The 22,654-nt window shown below is 37.2% G+C and overlaps 1 protein-coding gene across 1 annotated transcript in view; it reads right to left on the minus strand.

Annotated features, from left to right (window-relative positions):
• The window catches only part of txndc16 (thioredoxin domain containing 16), a 70,772-nt gene that overhangs the window by 17,154 nt on the left and 30,964 nt on the right, over window positions 1-22,654 (minus strand). Inside the window, exons 18-19 of the mRNA XM_088648300.1 lie at window positions 8,110-8,276; window positions 4,944-5,134 (exon numbers count right to left, since the gene is read on the minus strand). Coding sequence (XP_088504426.1) covers window positions 4,944-5,134; window positions 8,110-8,276 — 358 coding nt within the window. The remainder of the gene's footprint in view (window positions 1-4,943; window positions 5,135-8,109; window positions 8,277-22,654) is intronic.

Consider the following 22,654-nt stretch of genomic DNA (forward strand, 5'->3'; position numbering starts at 1 on the left):
ACCTTCTTCATAAATATTTTGTGCACCAAAGTCTAACTTGGTAACTTACAGTGGGTTATGGTTTTAACGTGCTTGTTCTAACATTATAAAGTTTATGTACTGTACACAATAAAAAACTATAAAGTTTGATCATTTTCTAAGAATATGTATTAAGAACACCTCTTGCTGTTATTGTAAAAAAAAGTTATGTAATTTTTTGCAAAGTTATTGACATCTGGAATATCGTGTCTCAAAAATAGGCGTTTAATTAAGAAAGTGAAGGTTATGAAAACTGTAGAAAACAAATCTCTCTGAAAAAGATACAAGAACTTTAAATTATTATTTACTATTAATAAATTAATAATTTTAATAATGATCAGATACACTATTATACAGTAGTTCCAGTTGTCTTCTAAATACCACTTTGTTGTTCTCGATTATAATTAAAATATATACGATTTTGTTTTAAGGCTTGTTGTAAAGACTTGTGTTAAATTGCCCCACTGAATAAAGTATTTTGAATTGAATTTAATTAAACAGGTTGAACTGGTTTTCACTCCCACTGTTGACAGTATTAATGTTTTTATTTAATTATTAATATAATTTAACATTGAATACGTTGTGATATATAAAAAAATATTGTTAATATAGTGTAAATAATATTTACTATTTTATTTTTTAAAAAGGAGTCTTTGTTAGTAGAAAAAGCTGGAATGGAACTCAGATCTACTAGATGGAGACCTATCACCCATATCACCCTGCAACTCACAACTGGCAACCCACTGAAGCTAAGCAGGTGTGAGCCTGGTCAGTACCTGGATGGGAGACCTCCTGGGAAAAACTAAGGTTGCTGCTGGAAGAGGCGTTAGGGGGGCCAGCAGGGGGCGCTCACCCTGCGGCTCATGTGGGTCCTAATGCCCCAGTGTAGTGACGGGGACACTATACTGTAAACAGGCGCCGTCCTTCGGATGAGACGTAAAACCGAGGTCCTGACTCTCTGTGGTCATTAAAAATCCCAGGGTGTTTCTCGAAAAGAGTAGGGGTGTAACCCCGGCATCCTGGCCAAATTTCCCCATCGGCTGTTATCAATCATGGCCTCCTAACAATCCCCCTCTGTGAATTGGCTTCATTACTCTGCTCTCCTCCCCACTGATAGCTGATGTGTGGTGAGCGTTCTGGCGCACTATGGCTGCCGTCGCATCATCCAGGTGGATGCTGCACATTGGTGGTGGTGGAGGGGAGTCCCCATTACCTGTAAAGCGCTTTGAGTGGAGTGTCCAGAAAAAGCGCTATATAAGTGTAAGCAATTATTATTATTATTATTATCCACCAAACACACTGCACCAAGGGGTGGCTTGGAAACGAAAAGCTTAAAATGTTTCGAAAGAAAAAATAAAACATGTATACAAAGAAAGTGGACTATGGTATATATAAATATATTTAGTCCCTTAAATTAATATCGTTATTAATTTCTTTAGTTACGTGATTCCATATAATATTCCCTATTAAGCGGATTCTAAAATGTACACGTTTTTTTACTGAAATAATGAAAGCAAGTATTCATACAAAAGGTTAAAACATTATAGCTTTTTACAAACTATATAAACTTAATATAGTCAGAACGAGCTCATAAAAAAAATGTTTATGAAGAAAGTGGAATACTGTTGTGTACTTTTTATTTAAACTATCACTTCCAGCCATATACTGTAAGTATAATATATTTATATTCCAAAATTAATACTGTTTATGATGATATGACATTCAGAGACGTTATGCTCCTGTTATTTTTATGCTCAGGTACTAAAATTTCCCTTTAATTACAAAAATCCATATTAATATTCCATATTAAACAGATTTAAACATGCACAGTAGAGAGATTAAATGAAGCAATTGTTTCACTAACAAATAATCCACCCCAAGTGCCACCTGTGAATCATCTTTGGCCAGTTTATCACATACTGTGGCGGCCTGTAGCTCAAAACCCGCGGTATGGGGTTTTACCACGCATTTTGAATGGCTACATCTGTAATTCTTAAATGTCTTATATGTCTTACACCACCTGGGTGTGTCAGAAATGTTTTGCTTCAGTGCAAAAAGAGTAAAAACCTGAAAAAGAGTAAACATGCACAAGATTTAAGGACAAGGTTCTGAAGCAGAAAGAGTTTTCTTCTTCATGATCCTAAATTGTCTTAAATAGCTACAGAATTAGAATTTATCAAGCCAATCTTGGCATAAAGCAGACAAACTGTTGAATGAGAAGAGTAAACAACTTCTGCAATCCTTGCAGAAAAATATGCCCAAATTACATAAATGCACACACTTGGCTTCTCTTCTGCTTTCTTAAAACCAAGACTGATATGATCTTTTAAGTTTTTCGAATAACATAATAATTTCCACAACGTGACATCATCCATGTGGAACATGTGTAAATTTGTAAACACAGTACATGTTTGTTTTGTCAGAGGAACTGCAGATTTCACATACAGCTTTGTAAGATTGTATTCATCTTGTATTCAGACCATGCAAATTCAATTGCTTGAATTTCAAATTTGTAGAGAAAAAAGGACTCATCACCATGTTTAATATTCTACATGTAAGCAGTTCCTAGTTTTTAATACTTTTATTAATGAGTAACATGCATACACATATAATTTCTTCAATTTTACTTCAAAATAAAACCCAAAGAAAGTAGGGTTGAAGAGCTTAACAAAATAAACAATGATTAACACCCTGTGGTTATCCTGATTATATCAAAGAAACAGTGATTATCAATATTGTCAATGTTCTTGCAGTTACAGATGATCAATAAGATCAGAAAGAGTTGCCAAGATATAAGAAAACATTTCAGAAGACCCATGCAATATTTGTTTAAACTATTATATTACACCCCTGAGCAAACAGCAATGGGGGAGGCAGAACGTTTTCTGTTGCATATGTTTTGAACTTCCTGTTCCTGGCATACAGTACCATATTTTGTAACATGCAGGAACTGCCTTTATGAAACGTCTCTGTAATAGGTAAAAAAAACATACAAACAATGTGTACAACATATGGATTCTATCAACTGGATGAAACAGTCAATGCCATGATACACCATGACGCAGAAACAGATATAACTGTTCTGGAATCAGTCCAGAGAAGAGCAGCCACATACAGTATATATTCCTGAAGGAATGTCCTACTAGTCCCTAATGGGATACAAGAACCAAATCTTTTCAGTCATTGGCTTTTCTATTTGTGAGGGCTCCTTCAAGTATTCGAAATCCACGAAGGCATCGACAAAATCCACAGTGGAAATGTATTAAAAATGCATTTTTCTTTACACAAAGGGTAGTGGGAATCCAAAACTGACTACCTCAAATTCTTTTAGGAAAACGTGTTTCTGATAAAGGTTTATCAGAACATTTCAGTTTTTCATCAATTTTTGGAAGTCTGTTCAGTTTCCCACACAAACCTATTTTTCTCCCTTAGAGGAATGCATTCAAACTAGCCAAAAACATTTAATCACATTGAAATTAACTTTCTGTGGAGCTACTTTTCCAATTTGTCATAATAAGGTTCTCCTTGAAGGAGCCTGAATTTCTAAACATTTGATGAAGTCCTGGTTCTATTTAAACTGCACTGTAGAGCAGCTCTGTACTTTATTAACCAAAGTTTATGATTCATTTTGTGCACAACATCAGTATGAAATGCAAGATCTATTTCATAGAACAATGCTTCTTCATGTACTTTAACTGACAAAGAATCACCATGTAGACATTCCCAGGATCATCAGAGGTAACGTCTTCATTTTACAGGAGGACCTCCCAACTGGAATGGTTTTCCCCAGACACCTCCCTCCCATCATATCATACTGATGACCACCCAATCTGTGCAACCTTGTTGTTCATAGTTCCCATAACACACAGATACAGTACCATGCACACCAGGCACCTTTTCCTATAAAATCACCTGTAAACACAGTATGTATCCAGTGCCATGCATTATACAGGGCCCCTGTGGCTATTTTAAAGATATCTAGAGAATATCATGTATATGGAGTAACCTCATTTACTGCATCTCTTGCTGAAAGTGCCCTGTCACTTACAGTACATGCCTGGTTGATCATTTCAGAGAACACGTCAGAGCAGTGAGAATAAAAGATCCCTCTAAGCAGATGATCGGTCTGCGTTCTTTTACAGAGATTTCAAGCCTCAAACTCTAGAAAACTCAGAAGCCAACATTTACTTTAACATGAACCACAGCTTCCTACTTTTCCTGCTGACAGCCTATTTCATTTTAAATCTTTTTCTCCATTTGGACAGTCTTACCTGTGTGCCCATTCTCACCTACTCTGTCCTATGTTCTTGTGTTTTACATTTCTCCTACCTTAGTCTCTCATCCTCACACCTGAAGAAGATTCAATGAAATTTATTTTTATATAGTGCCTTTTACAACAAGGTTGCCCTGAGGCGCTTAACAATACAAGTGACCATACGTGTTGCGAATACAGATTCAACAGCTGAAACACTGTTACTCTTCCATACTTTTCAACATGGGATTAACATTTAATTGTCCCAAAGACTCACCGAGTTAGCAACTTATAAAGAATAAAACATTCTCAAGGGATCATTCACCACCAGAAGCAATTACTCAGTAACAACACCTGTGCCCCAGGGCACTGTTTCATATTCTGATGAAACAGAACTAATTGTGCTGGAATCTGGCTCTTGTTATTGCTACCCAGTCCAAGAAATCCTTGATCAGGAATGGGTAACTTTTGTCTCCGGCATCCAGAGAACTGCAGGCTTTACATGTACTATTCAAAATGCAAGTGAAACTGATCTCTGGACCGACCTCAGGTGAATTAAGAGAAACAGTTTGATTAAGGATTTAAGATCACAACTACAACAAAACCAAAGCGTCCCTGGACCATAGTTGTCCTTCCTTCCCTAGAGTTGCACTTGAAAATCGTGTTTTCTTACCTGCAGGCTGCTCTTCTTTTCTCTTCACTCTGCTGAGCCAATGTAGAATAGAGTCGGCCAACATGGGCTTTCCAGGGGGAAACTCAAACACCTCACCACCAGAGCCCAGCTCTGACAGTAGCAAGACCGGGAGCAGCGGGACAGAGCCCAGATATGACTCTAGGATAGCATTCCCAGCTGGCGTTCGGCCCCTAAAACACAGGAAAGAGATCATCAGAGACGGGCGTCAACTTGCTCAGAACCAGGGCATTGCAATAGCACAGGCAAACCCCAATGACCTGGTGCCACTACACAGAACCAACACAGGCACAATATGCCTATGTGAAACAGCAACAATACTGATTGATCAGTCTACAGACGTGCCACAGCAGAGATCAGGTTTCATCCAGTCTTTCATCACCCACTTTATAAAAAAGCCAATAGGACTGACTTGTCAACAATTGTGGTCATGCCATAGTGTGAGGTTTTGGTGAGTTTCCAGAATTTCTGTCTTTACATAAAATGACTCCTAAAGACTTGTATACAATTATTCTGAAAATCCAAATGAAAGAATATCACAATATTAAGACAAAGGTTATTTTCAACCTATGCACTGTAGGGGGAAGCTCTAGTAAGCTTAACATGTCAATGGAAAGTAATTTAATTCACCACATATAATTTACATATAACATATAACATATAACATATAACATATAACATATAACATATAACATATAACATATAACATATAACATATAATTTACAAATAATGTAAAACTTATACGCAAAATCAGACATTTTCAAATACCTGGGTGATTTTTTTCCTCCACATTAATTTAAATGAGCAATACTAAAATTAAATAATTGAATAAATAAATTACTATTCTGAAATTGGCCACTTGATATGAAATTATTTAAAAAGTCTAAAATGTTTTTTCACTGGCAAAAGAAAAGAATGTATCAAGTGCTATTTCCATGGAACTGTTTTTCAGAAACCCAGACTAATTTTACAGGATGAGGAAAACTTTCTCATGGGGAATATGTTTTCTTTTAGAAGGTTAGTCAGTATATAACCCTGGAATAAACAAATTTCAGAAATTATAGAGTGCAGTAGCTCTTCTATGCTAAGAACTAAGTGTTTAAAATGATTAACAATGATTGATAATTATTTCTGGCCAGGAACTGAAAACAAATTCCTGGAACTGTTCAACTCCTTTGAGTCAACCTCTTGGAAATGTCTCTGAGATGGGACCTTGATTAGCAGGATTTCCCAGAAAAGAGTTCTTTAACACCAAACCAGGCCACTATAAATTTGACCTATCCTAACACCTCCAGTTAAGAGCCTAAATTCAGCTCCAAAAGGAAGACACATCTGGAATTAGAACCCAGAGAAGGTTAGAAGTCATGAATTACTGACAGGGCCTGAGTGACCCACCAAAGAGGAACATGCCATGTAGGGACGCCCACGAAATCCAAAGATGTCATGACCAATTACTAATCGGGAATCAACTCAAAAGTCACACAGCTGTTTGCGATGGTCTCTGGGACCCTGGCAACTTGACAGCGAACTAATCCCTTGACTTCAATCTCCACTGTCTGAACCACAGCTGCAACACACCGGCTGAAGGTACTGTAACTGCCAGGAAGAGACAACTAAATAATATCAAGATGAAAAAAACAACTGAACATCAACAAATATTCAGTGCAGCAGATTCAAAATACTCAGAGCGAACTTTGTAACTGTTTCCACAATAAAGTCTCAACTTTGGGGACTTTTACAACCTGATCAGACTGGGCAAACATCCTCAATTCAGATGAGTAGTGGATATTTATCTTTTGAGTTTTAGAAATATTGGTGTATGTATGAGCCTAATTATTTATGATAATGCTAACCCGAGTATTATAGTAATACATAATGTTATAGATAATGCTAAACTATGCTAATCCGAGTATTATAGTCAATGTATATTAATTCTTTTTTTATAGCTCTTCACTATCCATATCAAATGGATGATCAATCCCTAATTATAATGACTGATCATCCATTGATCCATACTCTTAAATTGGTTTGTAATTCGTTACAAATACAAATTAATTTGTTGTATTAATAACATTGTGTTTTGCATTTTTTGATTTCCTGTGTGTACACACTGTACTTATTAATTCCTAGTAGCCATAAGGTCTTCTATGAATTTACTGTCCCAATTACTAATTGTCTCTGACCACCAAATCATTACAAAGCAATGTTGAAAGGTCGCTAATCCATGTCATAGGAGGCAAAGTAGACGTGAAAAATTTATAAAGTTTCCTACATTTAAATACTAAAAATTGAACAGAACTTGAAATGCTTCTGGCACAATAGTGTGCATAAGGCATTCTCTATGAGGCAGAGAGATCTACAGTAGCTATATGGAATTTAAAAGTTAAATTTAGAAAGAAAATGTCACTGAAAATGATGTATTGGTGTTCCACAAACAAAAGTAAAAGTGCATTACTGATTATCTCTGAAAATTATCAAGAACACGCAATGACTCATTCCAGAGATCAGACTTCTTTAATACTCCAACCACAGCATCAGCAAAAGGTACATTTAGAAGAGCCACTTCCTCTTCAGAGTAATGAGACAGCTACACAATCTAATTTTTACTAAGTACATGCCAAGCTCCATTTAAAGGTTTCTGGAGTTTGATCATTAGATATATGGAATTGAAGGGAAGAAACAGAGGAAGGGGAGGATGAACAGTCTACCAGAGCACTGATAACATTCTGAGGTGGAAATGTTATCAATTATAACAAAACATAAAATACTTAAATTGAGTCTTTAAAGTTGATTAAGTGTGTGTGTGTGTGTGCAGGTATTACAATATTTCTAAGGACAGGAGATGAGAAGATGTTGTCACAAAAATTGCAGCTCCAGAAAAAATGAAATTAAAAAACGTTTCAGAAAAAAAAGGACCAGGGAGACAGTCCACACAAAGTGAAATTACTTTTCTTATTAATCAAATGCCATCTTCTTTAGAAGCTGAAAGTGACAATACTAATTGTTTCAGGTCTGCTACAGATCACCCAATGATGGACTTTATTTTGGCACAGTGCAGAATTAAAAATACAAATAAAAAGAGAGGCAGTGGGAGGGCCCTCACACAAGTACAGAAACACAAACCTGTGTGGCTGGACAGACACTTACAAATGTATCCAGCAGGGAAGGTAGGAGTCCAGCTGCCCTTTACCCAGCAGGCTCTGCAGCTCCCGTCGAATGCCTTCACTCTTTCCATCTTCTTCCTCCACAAACAGCATCAGCAGAGGCTTTCCCAGCTCCAGGTAAGCCGGCAAGTTCTCTACTGTCAGCTCCGGCTGTCACAGACAGAGAGAGACCTGCTTTAAGACTCATGTCTTTGAAAAACGTAGACATGAATTGCACGATGGCCTATTGCTTTTATTTTCAACACCTATGTGTGAAACACGTTCAAGTCAACCTAGACTTACCAAGAAAGCAGTAAGTGGAAGACATGATTTTATAAGCGACTCAAGCATTTCTTTGTTGTGCAAACTTTGTAAAATTAAATGTACTAACTTAGGTCTCCAAAATGTGCTAGGTTTAAGAGGTCAAAAGTCTGATTTCTTCAAAGTCAACACAGATTTTTACCCTTCTATCTCAAATGATTTTTCTTCTTAAGAAGCAACTGACTGCCGGTAACACTCTGTTGAATGCACTGCTTTGTTAGTAGACACTGCCATCAAATGGTAATATAAAGACAGTGCATTGTTCAGCACTGTAATGGTGTTTCCCAAGAATCCCTGGAGAAGGATTGGACTACTGTACAGATATTTCAAAGGTACTATTCTGCTGTTCTCAGGCAAGCACAAAGTGCCATGGTTGTGTTTGGTGAAAAATATATTTATTTAAGCCATCTGGCTGAGTTGTAACAAGGGAAGTTCAACTCTGCAATTATTAATTTCCATTGTCTGCACTCAATTCTGAGCAAAACGTCTGGATCTGAATTTATATATTGCCACCTTCCTGTGAATTATGAAACATACCTGTGGTTGTGCCATACAATAATGATGACAGGTACACCATTCTTGCAGAACAGGCACTTCCCCTCTTGCAGAACAGCAAGTATTCTTGTAATTGCGAACAATCTGTCTGGTATTTTAAAGATACTGGTAGTAAAATAAATTTACTAGACTGCTTACTACACGTAAATTACACAAGTAAATCAGTAACATACAGTAAAGTGTAGAAGTTTCATTATATAGATTCACACTAATCACATCTTTAATATGGCCAGTGTACATGTTATTTCATAGACTAGCTTTGGGCACATACAGTGTTTGTTTTCCTGGATGAACAACCATTCAATGCATAACACAGTTATGAATAAGAAAAACAGCATCCACCCAGTATCTTTATCAAGAACCCATGCCTGCATAATACAAAGGTAAAAGTAAATGAATCCTGTTACAGGAACAGCACATGAAGAGAACAAACAGACCCACATATGTTTTGCTAAGCTGAGTTCATCAAAACACAGCTGCAGAAGAATTACCAAGGAAATATTTTCTCAAGAAATAAGCTTCTAATCCAGAAAATGGAGGTGTTCCAAAGCTAAGTTAAATAATTAACCACATCACTAATTGTCCTTTGGCTTTTCCTCTTTGACAACCACAAGGTGCATACAGATTTCCCAGGCGTATGATAAATGTTTTAATGTGTTGAACTAAAAACGTACTTATAACTAGGAGGAGTAATGAACAAAATGGCTTCTGCTTGCTTCTCAATTTTCCTTGAATCCTTGTAAACAAAATAAACTTGTTTTTTTTTAAACTAAGAAGATGTAAGAAGCAACAGTGTATAATTTCTAAAGTAATCCAGAGCAGAAAAGTAATTCAGCCATAATTGTTCTCGTTTCCCAGAATTCTTCTCTTAACCCTGACAGTCTTCTTCATTATCTTCTCATGTAGAATCTTTTCTTTCCAAGGATGTAAAATAAACACAAGAGATTATCATAGCGACAGACAAATTTACTGAACTTTTAGAGTTGGGAAGGGAGTGAAGCACTGAATCTCATGGTCGTGGCCATTTTTGGATAAAAGAATTAAATGATGAAGTGATGAGACAGCATCACATTAGCTACTGCTTAGATATTTAAATCTAAATAAGTTACTGTAACTTACTACAATGTAATGGCCTTTTGCTTAATAATAAAAAGTATAAGAAATAAAGTTCCTATAAGTGAACGTGCTTGAACTAAGCACAATGCAGCTGAAATAAAACAAAACTCTAGTCAGCCTGGAATTCTCTGTGTCTAATTTGTATTCTTGTCAGTATATGTCTGGACCTTGATCTGGGTTCCAGTGTTTATTTTGGACTCCCACCTGAAAACCCTCCCATAATACACTTATGAACTAGTTGCTGCACTGAAATGGGTTGAAATTAAAATCACTACATACTGTATGTGTTAAATTGGGATCTGTTGTTTAATTATGCCGAAGAAAAATAACAGAAAAAAAATGTTTTTTTAAAAAGGACATGTAAAGTTTTTTGTACATATGGTAAATGTTAACTGCTTTGATGCAATCTTTATGTTACCATCTTCAAAAAGTTCATATTAATAAATAAAACTATACAGACAATCTATTTGACAACAACATGGTTAAATAATTCAACATTTGCCAAATAATACAAAACACCGTTAACCCAAGCATCAGAATTATGAGTTTAATGAACATTTTTTTATTGAACACCAACATTCAGCCTGGAGTTTTTATATTGCTTAATTTTAAAGTTAAGGTCATTCTATTTAAGGAAAGATCTGAAATTTAATCTGGTCTCAAAGTGTTCAACTGTACACGTGGTGATTTGATTTCAATTTATATTCGGGACGAGTATTTTCTGTCATTTGACTTAAGTGTTGTTTACTTTGTGAACCACTTTATTCTTAAATGAAATCCCAAGGCTTCCATCAAAGTCCTGAAGGCTGAATTTACACAGTTTATTGCAAAGGCAGGAACAGAATACTCAAGGTCGATTCTGAAAAATGCTGTTTTGGACCTAGAGATTTTGTACTTAGTGCACTGAATTCATCAACAATGCTCAGCAGTTAAGGAGGCAGAGGCAGAGATGAAAATCATAGACAGATGGAAAGACTGAGTAAGCGGCTATAAACAAGTTATAACAAAGCTGAATACTGCTGGAGAGATAAAAATTAACCGCATTTAAGGAAAAGATAACATAAACACATGTAGAACTGACCACAGATATTCTCAAAGCCAGTAGCAGAATGGAACAGGGTGAGTCCACAGGAGATGCTGATATGAGATGCCCTTTAATAAAGCCTCTTTAACCAAGATGTACTAATTTGGACATACATCTAGTATAATAGCACCTTACCATACATCTTGATGTCAGAGTAAGATGGAGAGATGGGACGATATCTTGCACAAAGCAAAGGATCTTTTTTAAGTAACAGGGATGGAATGGCAATATTAACTTCCCTTTCTCAATGGCAGTACTGTATGACATTTCAAGCAAAACTTGTCCTAAATGTGGCCAAAAGGTCTGATAAAATTTGTGAAGAAAGCCGTGAAAGGTGGTTGATTTAACATTTTCCATGTCCTAAATTGTCTACTTTACCCAATAGGGATATAGAAAATTTTAATATAGCTGCATCTACAAGAGAAAGACCAGGTAAAGAAGGCATTGTACTGTAGATGCTTCGGACAATTTCCCTGATCATTTTGCAAGTCATACAGTATATACAGTATATAACTCTGTTATTCATATTATTTGTAATATTATTCATGCATAATATATACTATACCAGAAAAAATATATAACATGAATATAATACTGTAAATATACAATTGTTATTAAGTTTTCACAGGACCTGAAAGGAATACCTCAAGTGTCAGTTTAAAAGCAAAATGAAAATATTCACTGCTGTGGAGTCTCAAAGCTAGCAAATATCTTGGTCAATTGTCATTTAAGTTACAATTCTGCATACAAGAAACTGGGTATGATGATTTTCTTCTAACAAAGTGGACGTCAAATACAGAAGCTTCATAAAAGGTGAGGTATTGAACATGTACTATCGGAGCCAATGTGCTTTCCAATTCAGTAATTTCCTCTAGTCAATATTTATGCAGTTGCAAGCCAAGTACATATAGTAGAATTGTCTTTAATGAAGTTCTTGACCATGGGAAGATGTTTCAGTTAGACGAAACCTGCAAAAATTGGTATGGTAACTGTATAAATACTTGGGCACACCTACTGTAGGTAGTTTATCACAGAAAACTGACTTTGACCTGTTAAGTATATAATTCATGACAGCATTCATACCTGCAAGAATGCTAACAAAATCTATCAAATACTGGAGGGACATGCAAAACCGAAGCAATTTTGTGAACTAAGATAAGTTTTAATATACTGTATGCTAGTCTCCTCAGTTAGTTACTGTAGTTATGACCATTAGAGGCTGAACACACTGTCAAAGAGGAATAATGTCTTGATTGACCAAAATATACTGTACATAGCAGACTGCTAAGCAAGAAGAGAAAAAACATATTAGTGATAGAAAAAAAGCACTTTACACTTTAACTAGGTAACAACACCACCCCACCCCTAACAACAGAAAGAGCCCCCTTAAAAGAAAACCCCAAAGGAAGATGGGAACCACATTCCTAGGATGGGATATACTGTACTGTACATTACTGTTGATCGCATACATTGGATGGCACAGAAACACAGATTCAAAAAGATGGTTGGACAACAAAATTGACAAGAATGGAGGGAGGCCGCAGGAGCTCTAACTCAGAGGTACCATCCTACTATACCGATTACATAAACTCTCGAGTGCTGTTTTCAATCAGATCACTCGCATTCATAATTTGCATTGCCTGGACAATATCTATGTTTTTCTCTTGATACATGGCCATGGCCAGCAGCCATATCACCCTGCAACTTACAACTGGCAACCCACTGAAGCTCAGCAGGTGTGAGCCTGGCCAGTACCTGGATGGGAGACCTCCTGGGAAAAACTAAGGTTGCTGCTGGAAGAGGTGCTAGTGGGGCCAGCAGGAGGCGTCCTAATGCCCCAGTATAGTGACGGGGACACTATACTGTAAACAGGCGCTGTATGGATGAGACGTAAAACCGAGGTCCTGACTCTCTATGGTCATTAAAAAAATCCCAGGGCTTTTCTCCAAATGAGTAGGGGTGTAACCCTGGTGTCCTGGCCAAATTTCCCATTGGCCCTTACCAATCATGGCCTCCTAATAATCCCCATCTATGAATAGGCTTCATTACTCTGCTCTCCTCCCCACTGATAGCTGATGTGTGGTGAGCGTTCTGGCGCACTATGGCTGCCGTCGCATCATCCAGGTGGATGCTGCACATTGGTTGTGGTGGAGGGGAGTCCCCATTACCTGTGAAGCGCTTTGAGTGGAGTATTCAGAAAAGCGCTATATAAGTGTAAGCAATTATTATTAATAATAATAATTATTATTATTATTACATATCTGCTGAGGTGAGTGTATTCCAGGGTCCTGAATTTGGCAACTCAACATTTTCTATATTATCTATCTGTCATCTCTGGTTTAGTTCTAGTGTTGGCATAATTAGCACTTCAGTCATTAACAGATAACATCCACATTTATGTCCTAACAGTAGTAAGAACTCAAATTCCCATAAGTAAAAACTGATTTCTTACAGATAAACTGTGACAAGACTTAACTAGCCCTATTGATTTCTTATGCTGTCTTTTCTTATGTTGAGTTTTTTGGGAAGAACCCCGGACCTGCAGGTGGCTTTCAATTCATAGACCAGTAAGATAGGATTTCATAATTTACATAACATGGTGAGTATTATGTCTAAAATTAGTCTTGGATCTGCCACCCAAATGATCTGTTCTCCAGGATCTTTAAGAACTGTTGTAATTCTCTTGTCTTCCACTTTGCTTGAATGTAATCTTCAGTATGTTCAACATGCCATAGCTAGACTTACTTTGTTCTCCAAAATACAGGGTTACCTTCCTCCTGACATGATTTCATTCCACAGGTTCCCACTTGTTTCAAATCTAATTGCTTTATAATTTCATGACAAATCTGAAAGTTTAAGAAACAAGTTACAAATTCTGCTTATGTTTTCAAACTCTGCAAACTACAGTACTGTATGTTATGCTTTTCGCACTATAGCAAGCTGGGTCACACTAACACCCAACTATTCAGGGTCTTAAATGTCACAATAAAAAAAAATGGGTGAGAATAGAGAAGCTTTCTACATGCAGTGCATTATCAATGGCCTAAACTGATAAATATCTCTCTTTAAATCTACCGCTTTTACAGAAACATTAGTGAAGCACAAACTGTGTGTGCATATCACAAATGAACATGAACATCTATGCAGATGCACTGCTCTCCCTGATACAAAAAACGTTTTCTATAAAGCAATGGTACAAATATGCAGATGTTCAGAAAAATAAAAAAGACTGAGGTCTATTCCACCAGTGTAAGACAATATACAGTAGTCTTGCCAAAAGAATCATAGCAGTTACTGTAAGTCAGAATTTCTCAATCCTTTTTATTAGGAAATCCCATGTCTTCTTATTTGTAATACAACAGAATAAGTAGTTACTTAAAATTGCTGATGGACTAACTGAACCATTACTTGATTAGACATTTAACAATTTCCAGCTGATAAAATGTTATCCATCTTAAAAGTGAACTTTTCCCTCTGCACATCTGTACATAGCACTGGATTTCACAGATTATGTTTTGAAATTAGGTTATACGGCAGGTCCTGCAATTTTGGCAACCAGAGTCATGCAGAACTAAGAATCAAACCCTTATTTTTGGAATATTTAATGAAGTCCAATTTTCTTTTGTCAGAACCTTAGCTATGGGACAGCAACAATATACAGTATTAAGCATGTTGAGCATTAAACAGTTCAGTAATCAGTTAAGCATCTTGGTAAAAACATACCAAAGTCAATAGTTTTAATAAGTCTTGAAAAAAGGGACAAAAATTGAGACAACAAGATGGTAGAAATGTTTGTATCCTTATATCAATATTCTCAACTGGAGGGACAGAGAACAGCTGTGAAGCATTTCAGATTCCAGTGGTTTTCTGGTTTTCATCTCTGCAGAACCTCCAGTTCAGACTAAACAAATTTATTAAGCTACAAACTTTAGTTGTAAACTGAAGTAATTGCTTAAACAGAACTTTATTAAATTAATTTCAGCTTCAAAAAAGACAACTTCAAGTAATGTAATTACAGTAATTGAATTTTAGTTCAAGTCCTCAACAAATTTGGAGTATGAGAACAATGAAGAGGTCCATTTAGTTATTAAAAATACTAGATATACAAGTTCATTGAAGTCAATGACTGATGAGCTGAACTAAACTAGTTCCAGTTTTAGGAGGAAGGAGCAGCCTTGTTATCTGGGGTTTGTAAGTGAGCTTCTGTAAGTTCTTTAGATAAACACTGATTTGCATTTGCTTTCTAGAACACATTTCACACTTACAGCCACTCTGTTCCTCATCTACAGTAATGTACAAAAAAGGGCCTGGGGAAAGTTACAAGTAAACAATGATATTTAAATACAAGTAAGTTTTTAGTAGTCAAGATTTGCTCATTAATTTCTACAAACAAAATTCAACTTAAGATACATAAATTTCCAGTACACAGAAGCATAAAATATTAAACGCAGACTTCAATGTCAAATCATAGCATATGGAAAACCCACATTAGCTGTGAAGAAGATCACAATGAGGTGGGAGAGCAACACAAAAATCTACAACAGATTGCATAGACTTTCATATAACAAATAGATTCTGCTGTGATAGTGACGCAAAGGAACAAGTAAAAATATTTTATATTAAGTGTGATTTCTTTTAATTTTGGTATCAACCTCTGCTTGTTCCCAGTTGTTTTGAGAATTGCTCGTGTCTGCAGACCTATTTGGTGAGGAATACGGTGTTGCCATGTTGAATAACATCTGCTTCCCCAAAGATAACTAAGCAAGAACATGCAAAATCTAGCAGATCTTTTGGAGAGTATCCACCACATTCAAAGGAATCACTGACAAGACCTGCACTTAATTTTCCAAGTGGTGGGTATTGCTATTTTGAGCTGAACTTTCAACCTAACCAACATTCTCAAATGTCAAGAATAAGAGGATGAAAATACATTCTAAACTAATTATTAAGAAAACTGAATTGTTTCAGAGATTTGACATTTTAAAAATGACCAATTTGTGTTCATTTCAAACTGAAGAATCAAACCCTATTTGTAACAATGTAAATATGAAACATTTCACTGCTTATCAAAACCTCTGTAGTCTGATTTGTAGAGGTTTTACTCTAGTCTAATAAGCTAAGCAAGTGTGAGCTTGGTCAGTACCTGGATGAGAGATCTCCTGGGAAAAAATAAGGTTGCTGCTGGAAATGGTGTAAGAGGGGCCACTAGGAGGCACTCACCCTGCGGTCTAATGCCCCAGTATAATGACAGGGACACTATACTGTCAAAAGGCACCCTCCTTTGGATGACAAACCAAGGTCCCGACTCTCTGTGGCTATTAAAAATCCCAGGACATTTCTCGAAAAGAGTAGGGGTGTTACCCCAATGTCCTGACCAAATTTCCAAGTGGCCCTTACCAATCATGGCCTCCTACTACTCCCCATCTATGAATTGTCTTCATGACTCTGTTCTCCTCCCCACTGATAGCTGATGTGTGGTGAGCTAACTACGTGTGCACTATGGATGCCGTCGCATCATCCAGGTGGGGCTGCACATTGGTGGTGGTGGAGGGGAGTCCCCATTACCTGTAAAGTGCTTTGAGTGGCGTGCCCATTATTATTATTCTAGAAAAAACAAGAATAATAAATATGGAGAGAAAGACACCACAAATTCTATATGTACAGTACACAGAAAACAGAACTAATGCCCTTTCATTTGTTTTTAACCTATTGAGAATGTCTGTCTTTATGGCTGGTAAAAAAATACTGTGTGAGCACTTTTATCAAATGAAGATACAAAAATTGGTCCCTTCCGAGAAACAAGCAGAGAATACTGCTTCTCCACACCTTATCTGCATGCCATCACCAAACACAACAAAACCAGACAAACCACATGCATAACAGAGCTGCAACTTTTTTAAATGTCACAGCTATAGTCTATACATACACTCGAGTGAACCACACGCACTGTTCACGGTTTTTAATGAAGGATGCTCTTCAGCACAAGCTACTACTCTAACCCTTCTGAGGTACGAAGCGTGCAATCAAAATAAATGTCACTGTATTAAAATTTACTGTAGTAAATCTTATTAAATTATTTTAATTTTTTTTCAAATTTAGAATTGCCTATTATTATTTAACTATCCAATATGGATATGCAAATTGTATATTTGAATCTTTTAATCATAGTGCCAACCCTGTACCTGCACAAAGAGAGGAAGTTCAAGCAGGCTCTTCTACCCCACTTCTGTCCTTCTTTAGACCTTTTATCTTCTGACACCCTGAATCTCTGCAGCAAAGTACAGGTTGTTCAGGAGGGTAGTCATTAGCATAACTCTTGATAGATAGGTTTCTAGGGCAAGGCTCTCCAATCATTGTGTTGGAGGGCCATTGTGTCTGCAGGCTTTCTAGGTCTTCATATAGAAACAGGACCTGATCAAGCTCAGAGAAGTTAAGAAATTAATCCTTTTAAATCAAGACGACGTAGGCCATTAAGAGTTTATATTGTGCCCGAAGGAAAAGAATTGGACAAATCTGGTCTTGTGAATAAATATGTTCATTTTATGATATCAAAGAAAAGTACACAAAACATCCAGCTTGCTTTTATTAAGTAAAAAAAAGAACAAAACTGTTTAAACCAGTGCAGTACCATTCAGTGCAGATAATTCAAACAGAGGGAAAAAAAATATTTCAACATCTTCATAGTATGTGAAGTCTCCAAAGCTTACTGGAAGAACTCGCAAGATACCGTACGAAACAATAAGAACACAAATTATAAATTATATACCTACTGTTATACATCATTTTTGGAATATGACCCATGTTGCACAAAAAACCTCAGCTATTCTTCTGGGAAAAGAGACATTTCCAGTATAGCACAACTAGCGTTTCCACCACTGAATTCATTGCTCTACTCCCTCTATACCCACGACTGTAAGGCCAAACACAACATCAACTCCATCATCAAGTTTGCCGATGACACCACAGTTGTAGGTCTGATCACAAACAATGATGAGAGGGCCTACAGGGAGGAGGTCAATCTCCTTACAACATGGTGTGATGACAACAACCTCACCCTCAACGTCAGCAAAACCAAGGAGCTGATCGTTGATTTCTGGAAACTGCAAACCGGACATGCGTCTATCCACATCAACGGGACTGAAGTGGAAAGGGTCAGTAACTTTAAATTCCTTGGTGTCCATATCACCGGGGACCTCACATGGTCTCTCAACACCTCACATGGTCTCTCAACACCACCTGTCTGATCAAGAAAGCGCAACAGCGCCTGTACTGTACTTCCTAAGACGGTTGAAGAAGGCTAAGATATGTCCCCAGATCCTCACTAACTTTTACAGGTGCACTACAGAAAGCACACTGACAGGCTGCATCACAGTGTGGTATGGCAACTGCAGTGCTGCTGACCGCAAAGCCCTACAGCGGGTGGTGAAAACTGCCCAGTCCATCACTGGGGTTACCCTCCCATCTATCCAGGACATTTATGACAGACGGTGCTTGAGGAAAGCTCTAAGCATAATCAAAGACCCCACACACCCCAGCTACAGACTTTATGATCTGCTACCATCTGGAAAACGGTACCGGAGCATTCGGGCCCGGACTACCAGACTCAGAGACAGTTTTTACCCCCGCACTATCAAACTGTTAAATTCCCAGCCTCTCTCACTCTCACTCTCACCTCACCTCTCACCTATGATCTGAACCTCACAGTGCCTTCTTCCTTTCTTTCTTTCTTAGCAAAAACCCAAACACACAAAAATCTACCTCTACCATACACGTCAAAGTCACTCCCCATAATTTCTATCCCTTTATTTTATTCTGTTGATGCATATTTTTTGCACATAACCTGTTAACTTTTTGTTGTTTTGCACATTGCCTGTTGTTGTTTTTTGCACATTGCCTGTTGTTGTTTTTTTTGCACATTGTCTGTTGTGTCTGTCTTTCTTTTGCTACACAATTGTATTGTTGTTGTTGTTGTTGTTGTTGTTGTTGTTGTTTTCTCTTTGTACTACTTATGTCCAAGAGCTAGCTAAATAGCATTTCGTTATACCATATACTATGTATATGATTGTAATGACAATAAACTTGAAACTTGAACTTGAACTTGATGTCCCACTGTGGTGCTGATTTGAATAATTTACACTGCCTTCAGCATCTGGTCCACTTCTCCCTTCTCACTGAACCCCTGGCTCACTGAGACCGGGCAAATCAGTCTTATCTAAAACCCAATCCCTAAACAAAAACAGTCTTATTAAACTACTTCATCACAGACAGAAAACCCAGCTTTCCATGCTTGAATGAAACCTGGCACAGACATATTAACAATCTTGTTTAAAAAGATTGTCACTCCAGGTTGCGGTTTATTTGAGCAATCTCATCCATCTGGTTATGGTGGGGGCCTGATTGTTATTTTTAATGTACTGTTAATGTGTGTATGTCTGGTTATTGTACCTCTGCTTTCTTCTTTTGAGTGCCTGGTTTTAAATGTCTCTGTTCTCCATTCTAGACTCATTTCTATAATTTACTGACCCCCAAGTATAATGAAGCCTTTTAAGGTGGGTGTGCCCATTTACTTTCTCTGTTATGCTTCAAATTTAATATGATTCTTATTCTTGGTGATTTTACCATCCATCTTGATTCACAGCTTTCCAGTTTAGCAAAGGATTTTCTCGTTTTGTTGGAATGCTTTGGTCTCAAACAGCTTGCACTCAAATCCAACTCACAACAAAGGTCGAACCTTGGACATCGCAAATTACTTTTATTTCCCACCCATCATGAAACAGGCATTTCTGATCACTCGGCTGTTCTCTTTGAACTAGAATTAAATTAAACAAGCGTTATTGGCTTGACCAATTAATTACAGTGTTGCCAAAGTGTATACAGTACATGCTACAGACATTTAGGATACAAACACATCACTTACTGTGCTGCCAGCTCTACTAATTTCCCTCCCCCTTCTCCCAGCAGGATTCGCTCCACCATGCCTGTTACTACTACGCCTCCTTCCTGTCTGCCTGTGTTTGCTCATTCTCGTCTTTCTAACTTCTCTTAACTTGACATTGCATGCCAGAGTAAATTGGTATTGCGTGACCACTTATTTATTAGATCCCATTCCTACTGTTTTACTTCAACCCAGTTTTTCTACCCCTCAGCCCCGTCATCCTCAACATTATAAATGAGTCCTTCAGCACTGGAGTGGTATCAATGGCCTTTAAAACGGCTGCAGTCAGCCCTGAGCCTAAAAAACAAATATAGCTCAGGACATCCTAAACAATTTTCACTCTATATCCAACCTACCTGTTCTTGCAAACATTTTAAAATGTGCTGTTACATTTCAATTAAATAACCATCTCATTGCACCTGACCTCTTCAAAACCCTCAAATCTGGTTTCATACAACTACACAGCACAGAAACCGCCCTTGTTAAAGTTACTAATGATCTTGTTATAAAATTCTTCCGCAAACTGGAATGTAGGCAGAGTCTTTCTGGCTTGAGTGTACATTTCAGATTCCAGATCTGTTACCTTCCTTATTCTCCTCAGTACTGCTTTGGAGTTCTGGCATTGCTGGTTCAACTCTTACGTTAATGACTGTCAAAACTTTATCTCTCTTAGGGCTTTCAGTTCTGAAGTTTGATTTGTTACGTCTGGAGTTCTACAGGGCTTAACACTGGGCCCCCTAATATTCAGCACTTAGATGTTCCAATAGATGTTTTCCTTCATTTAAGCTGTAACAAGAAGTCATGCTTCTCCGCACATCTCATCAACTACTGTATGTAAAGCCAATGCAGTAACCCTATCGGTGGATAGCACCATACTTGAATTTCAATCTACTGTAAATGGAAGAATTTGGGGGCGATATTTGATCCAGGTTTAATATTTGACCCACATGTGCAAAATATTGTAAGAACGTCATTCTTTGATCTCAGAAATATCACCAGACTACATCCTATGTTGTCTTTTGACTGTAGCAGAAAACCTTGTCCAAACATTCATCTTTTCTAGAATGGATTACTGCAATGCCCTACTCCTTGGGGTATTTAATCCACACTGAACAGACTTCACTATGTCCAGAATTTGGAAGCCAGAATCCTAACCAGAATGCATGTAAGTTATCATATTACTCCTGTCCTGGAGTCCCTGCACTGGATCCTATCAGGGTTCATGTTGACTTAAAAAGCCTCATGTACACCTATAAGGCACTTCAGTACCTATCTGACCTGTTATCTTCTGTTAGCCTTCTCTTGCTACATACCAATACACTATATACCTCTATTCCCGTGGATATCAGGGTGTCAAATCCTGACTCAAAGCCTTCTTCTTCAGAAAGGCTTTATTTAAATGGTGTCTGTGTCTGCTCCCGGCATCTTCTATTACATTTCTAATCCCTTGTGTTTATTTGTGCTAATCTTGTTGTCTTCTATCTTTGTTAACTGTTTTCTTTTGTTTTAACTGTTTTTACTTTTCCTGTAAAACACTTTGAGAAGCTATTATAAAAACAATAATGCACTTGAGAGCACAACTCTGCTAGATACTGACAACAAATCCAATGTCCCACACAACTCTCCCAATTCCTTATTTCTGAAATCCTACACCCATGAAAGAGAGATCAGAATTACATTAAAATTGGGAATTGTACACTAAGATAATTATTTTTTGAGCCATATCGCTTCCTTATTAAATATTATTTAACAAAACTATATGATATGCAATAATGAGTGCTCTTTGTGTTATAGCTTTCATAATGTCATCGACCTCTTTCCGATTCTCTGATCTTCTACTAGTGATCCAACTAACAAAACATTCTGCAATCTCCCTCACGAGATCATAAAGTATCTATCTAAAAATAGCATATCATCTTTCTCAAGCAACAATTAACCACAGATCAGGCACATCTAAGAATTACTGTACCCATGCTTTACTTGCTTCCCAGCATATGGACTTTTTATATCTGTATTTTTATAAAAAATACCGTCTATGCTAAGAAACCAAAAATGTCTGAAAAATGTGAGAAAATTCTGGTATGTGAAAATGTGGTAAAGTGAAAGTGGTGTTATCTTATGTCTTATCAAATTTCTCATCTCTTCAAACAGTACCAGGGAATATGGATTTTTCAGGATTGAACTGGAATCCTGTGGTCTTGGTGACTTAATCCCAGTATTTAGTGGTTGGGCACATTGACAAAATGACTTCAAAATGTGCTTTAAATGGAGTTTTCAAGATCAGTTTCTTTCTTGTAAAAAAAGAAATTAAGATGTGGATTCCTTAACATTCATCCATTTTCTAACTGATTCATCAATTTCAGGGGTGCAGAGGAGCCAAAGCCTATCCTGGCAAGCAATGGGCACAAGGTGGGCTACACTTTGGATGGGATGCCAGTCCACTGCAGGGCACAATTAGGCACAAACACACTCACACCAGGATCATTTTTAAGAAGCCAATTTTCCTTCCAGCATGTCTTTGGACTGTGGGAGGAAAAC

This window comes from Lepisosteus platostomus, chromosome 10 (assembly GCF_059453375.1).
Source record: "Lepisosteus platostomus isolate fLepPlt1 chromosome 10, fLepPlt1.hap1, whole genome shotgun sequence".
Classification (NCBI taxonomy): domain Eukaryota; kingdom Metazoa; phylum Chordata; class Actinopteri; order Semionotiformes; family Lepisosteidae; genus Lepisosteus; species Lepisosteus platostomus.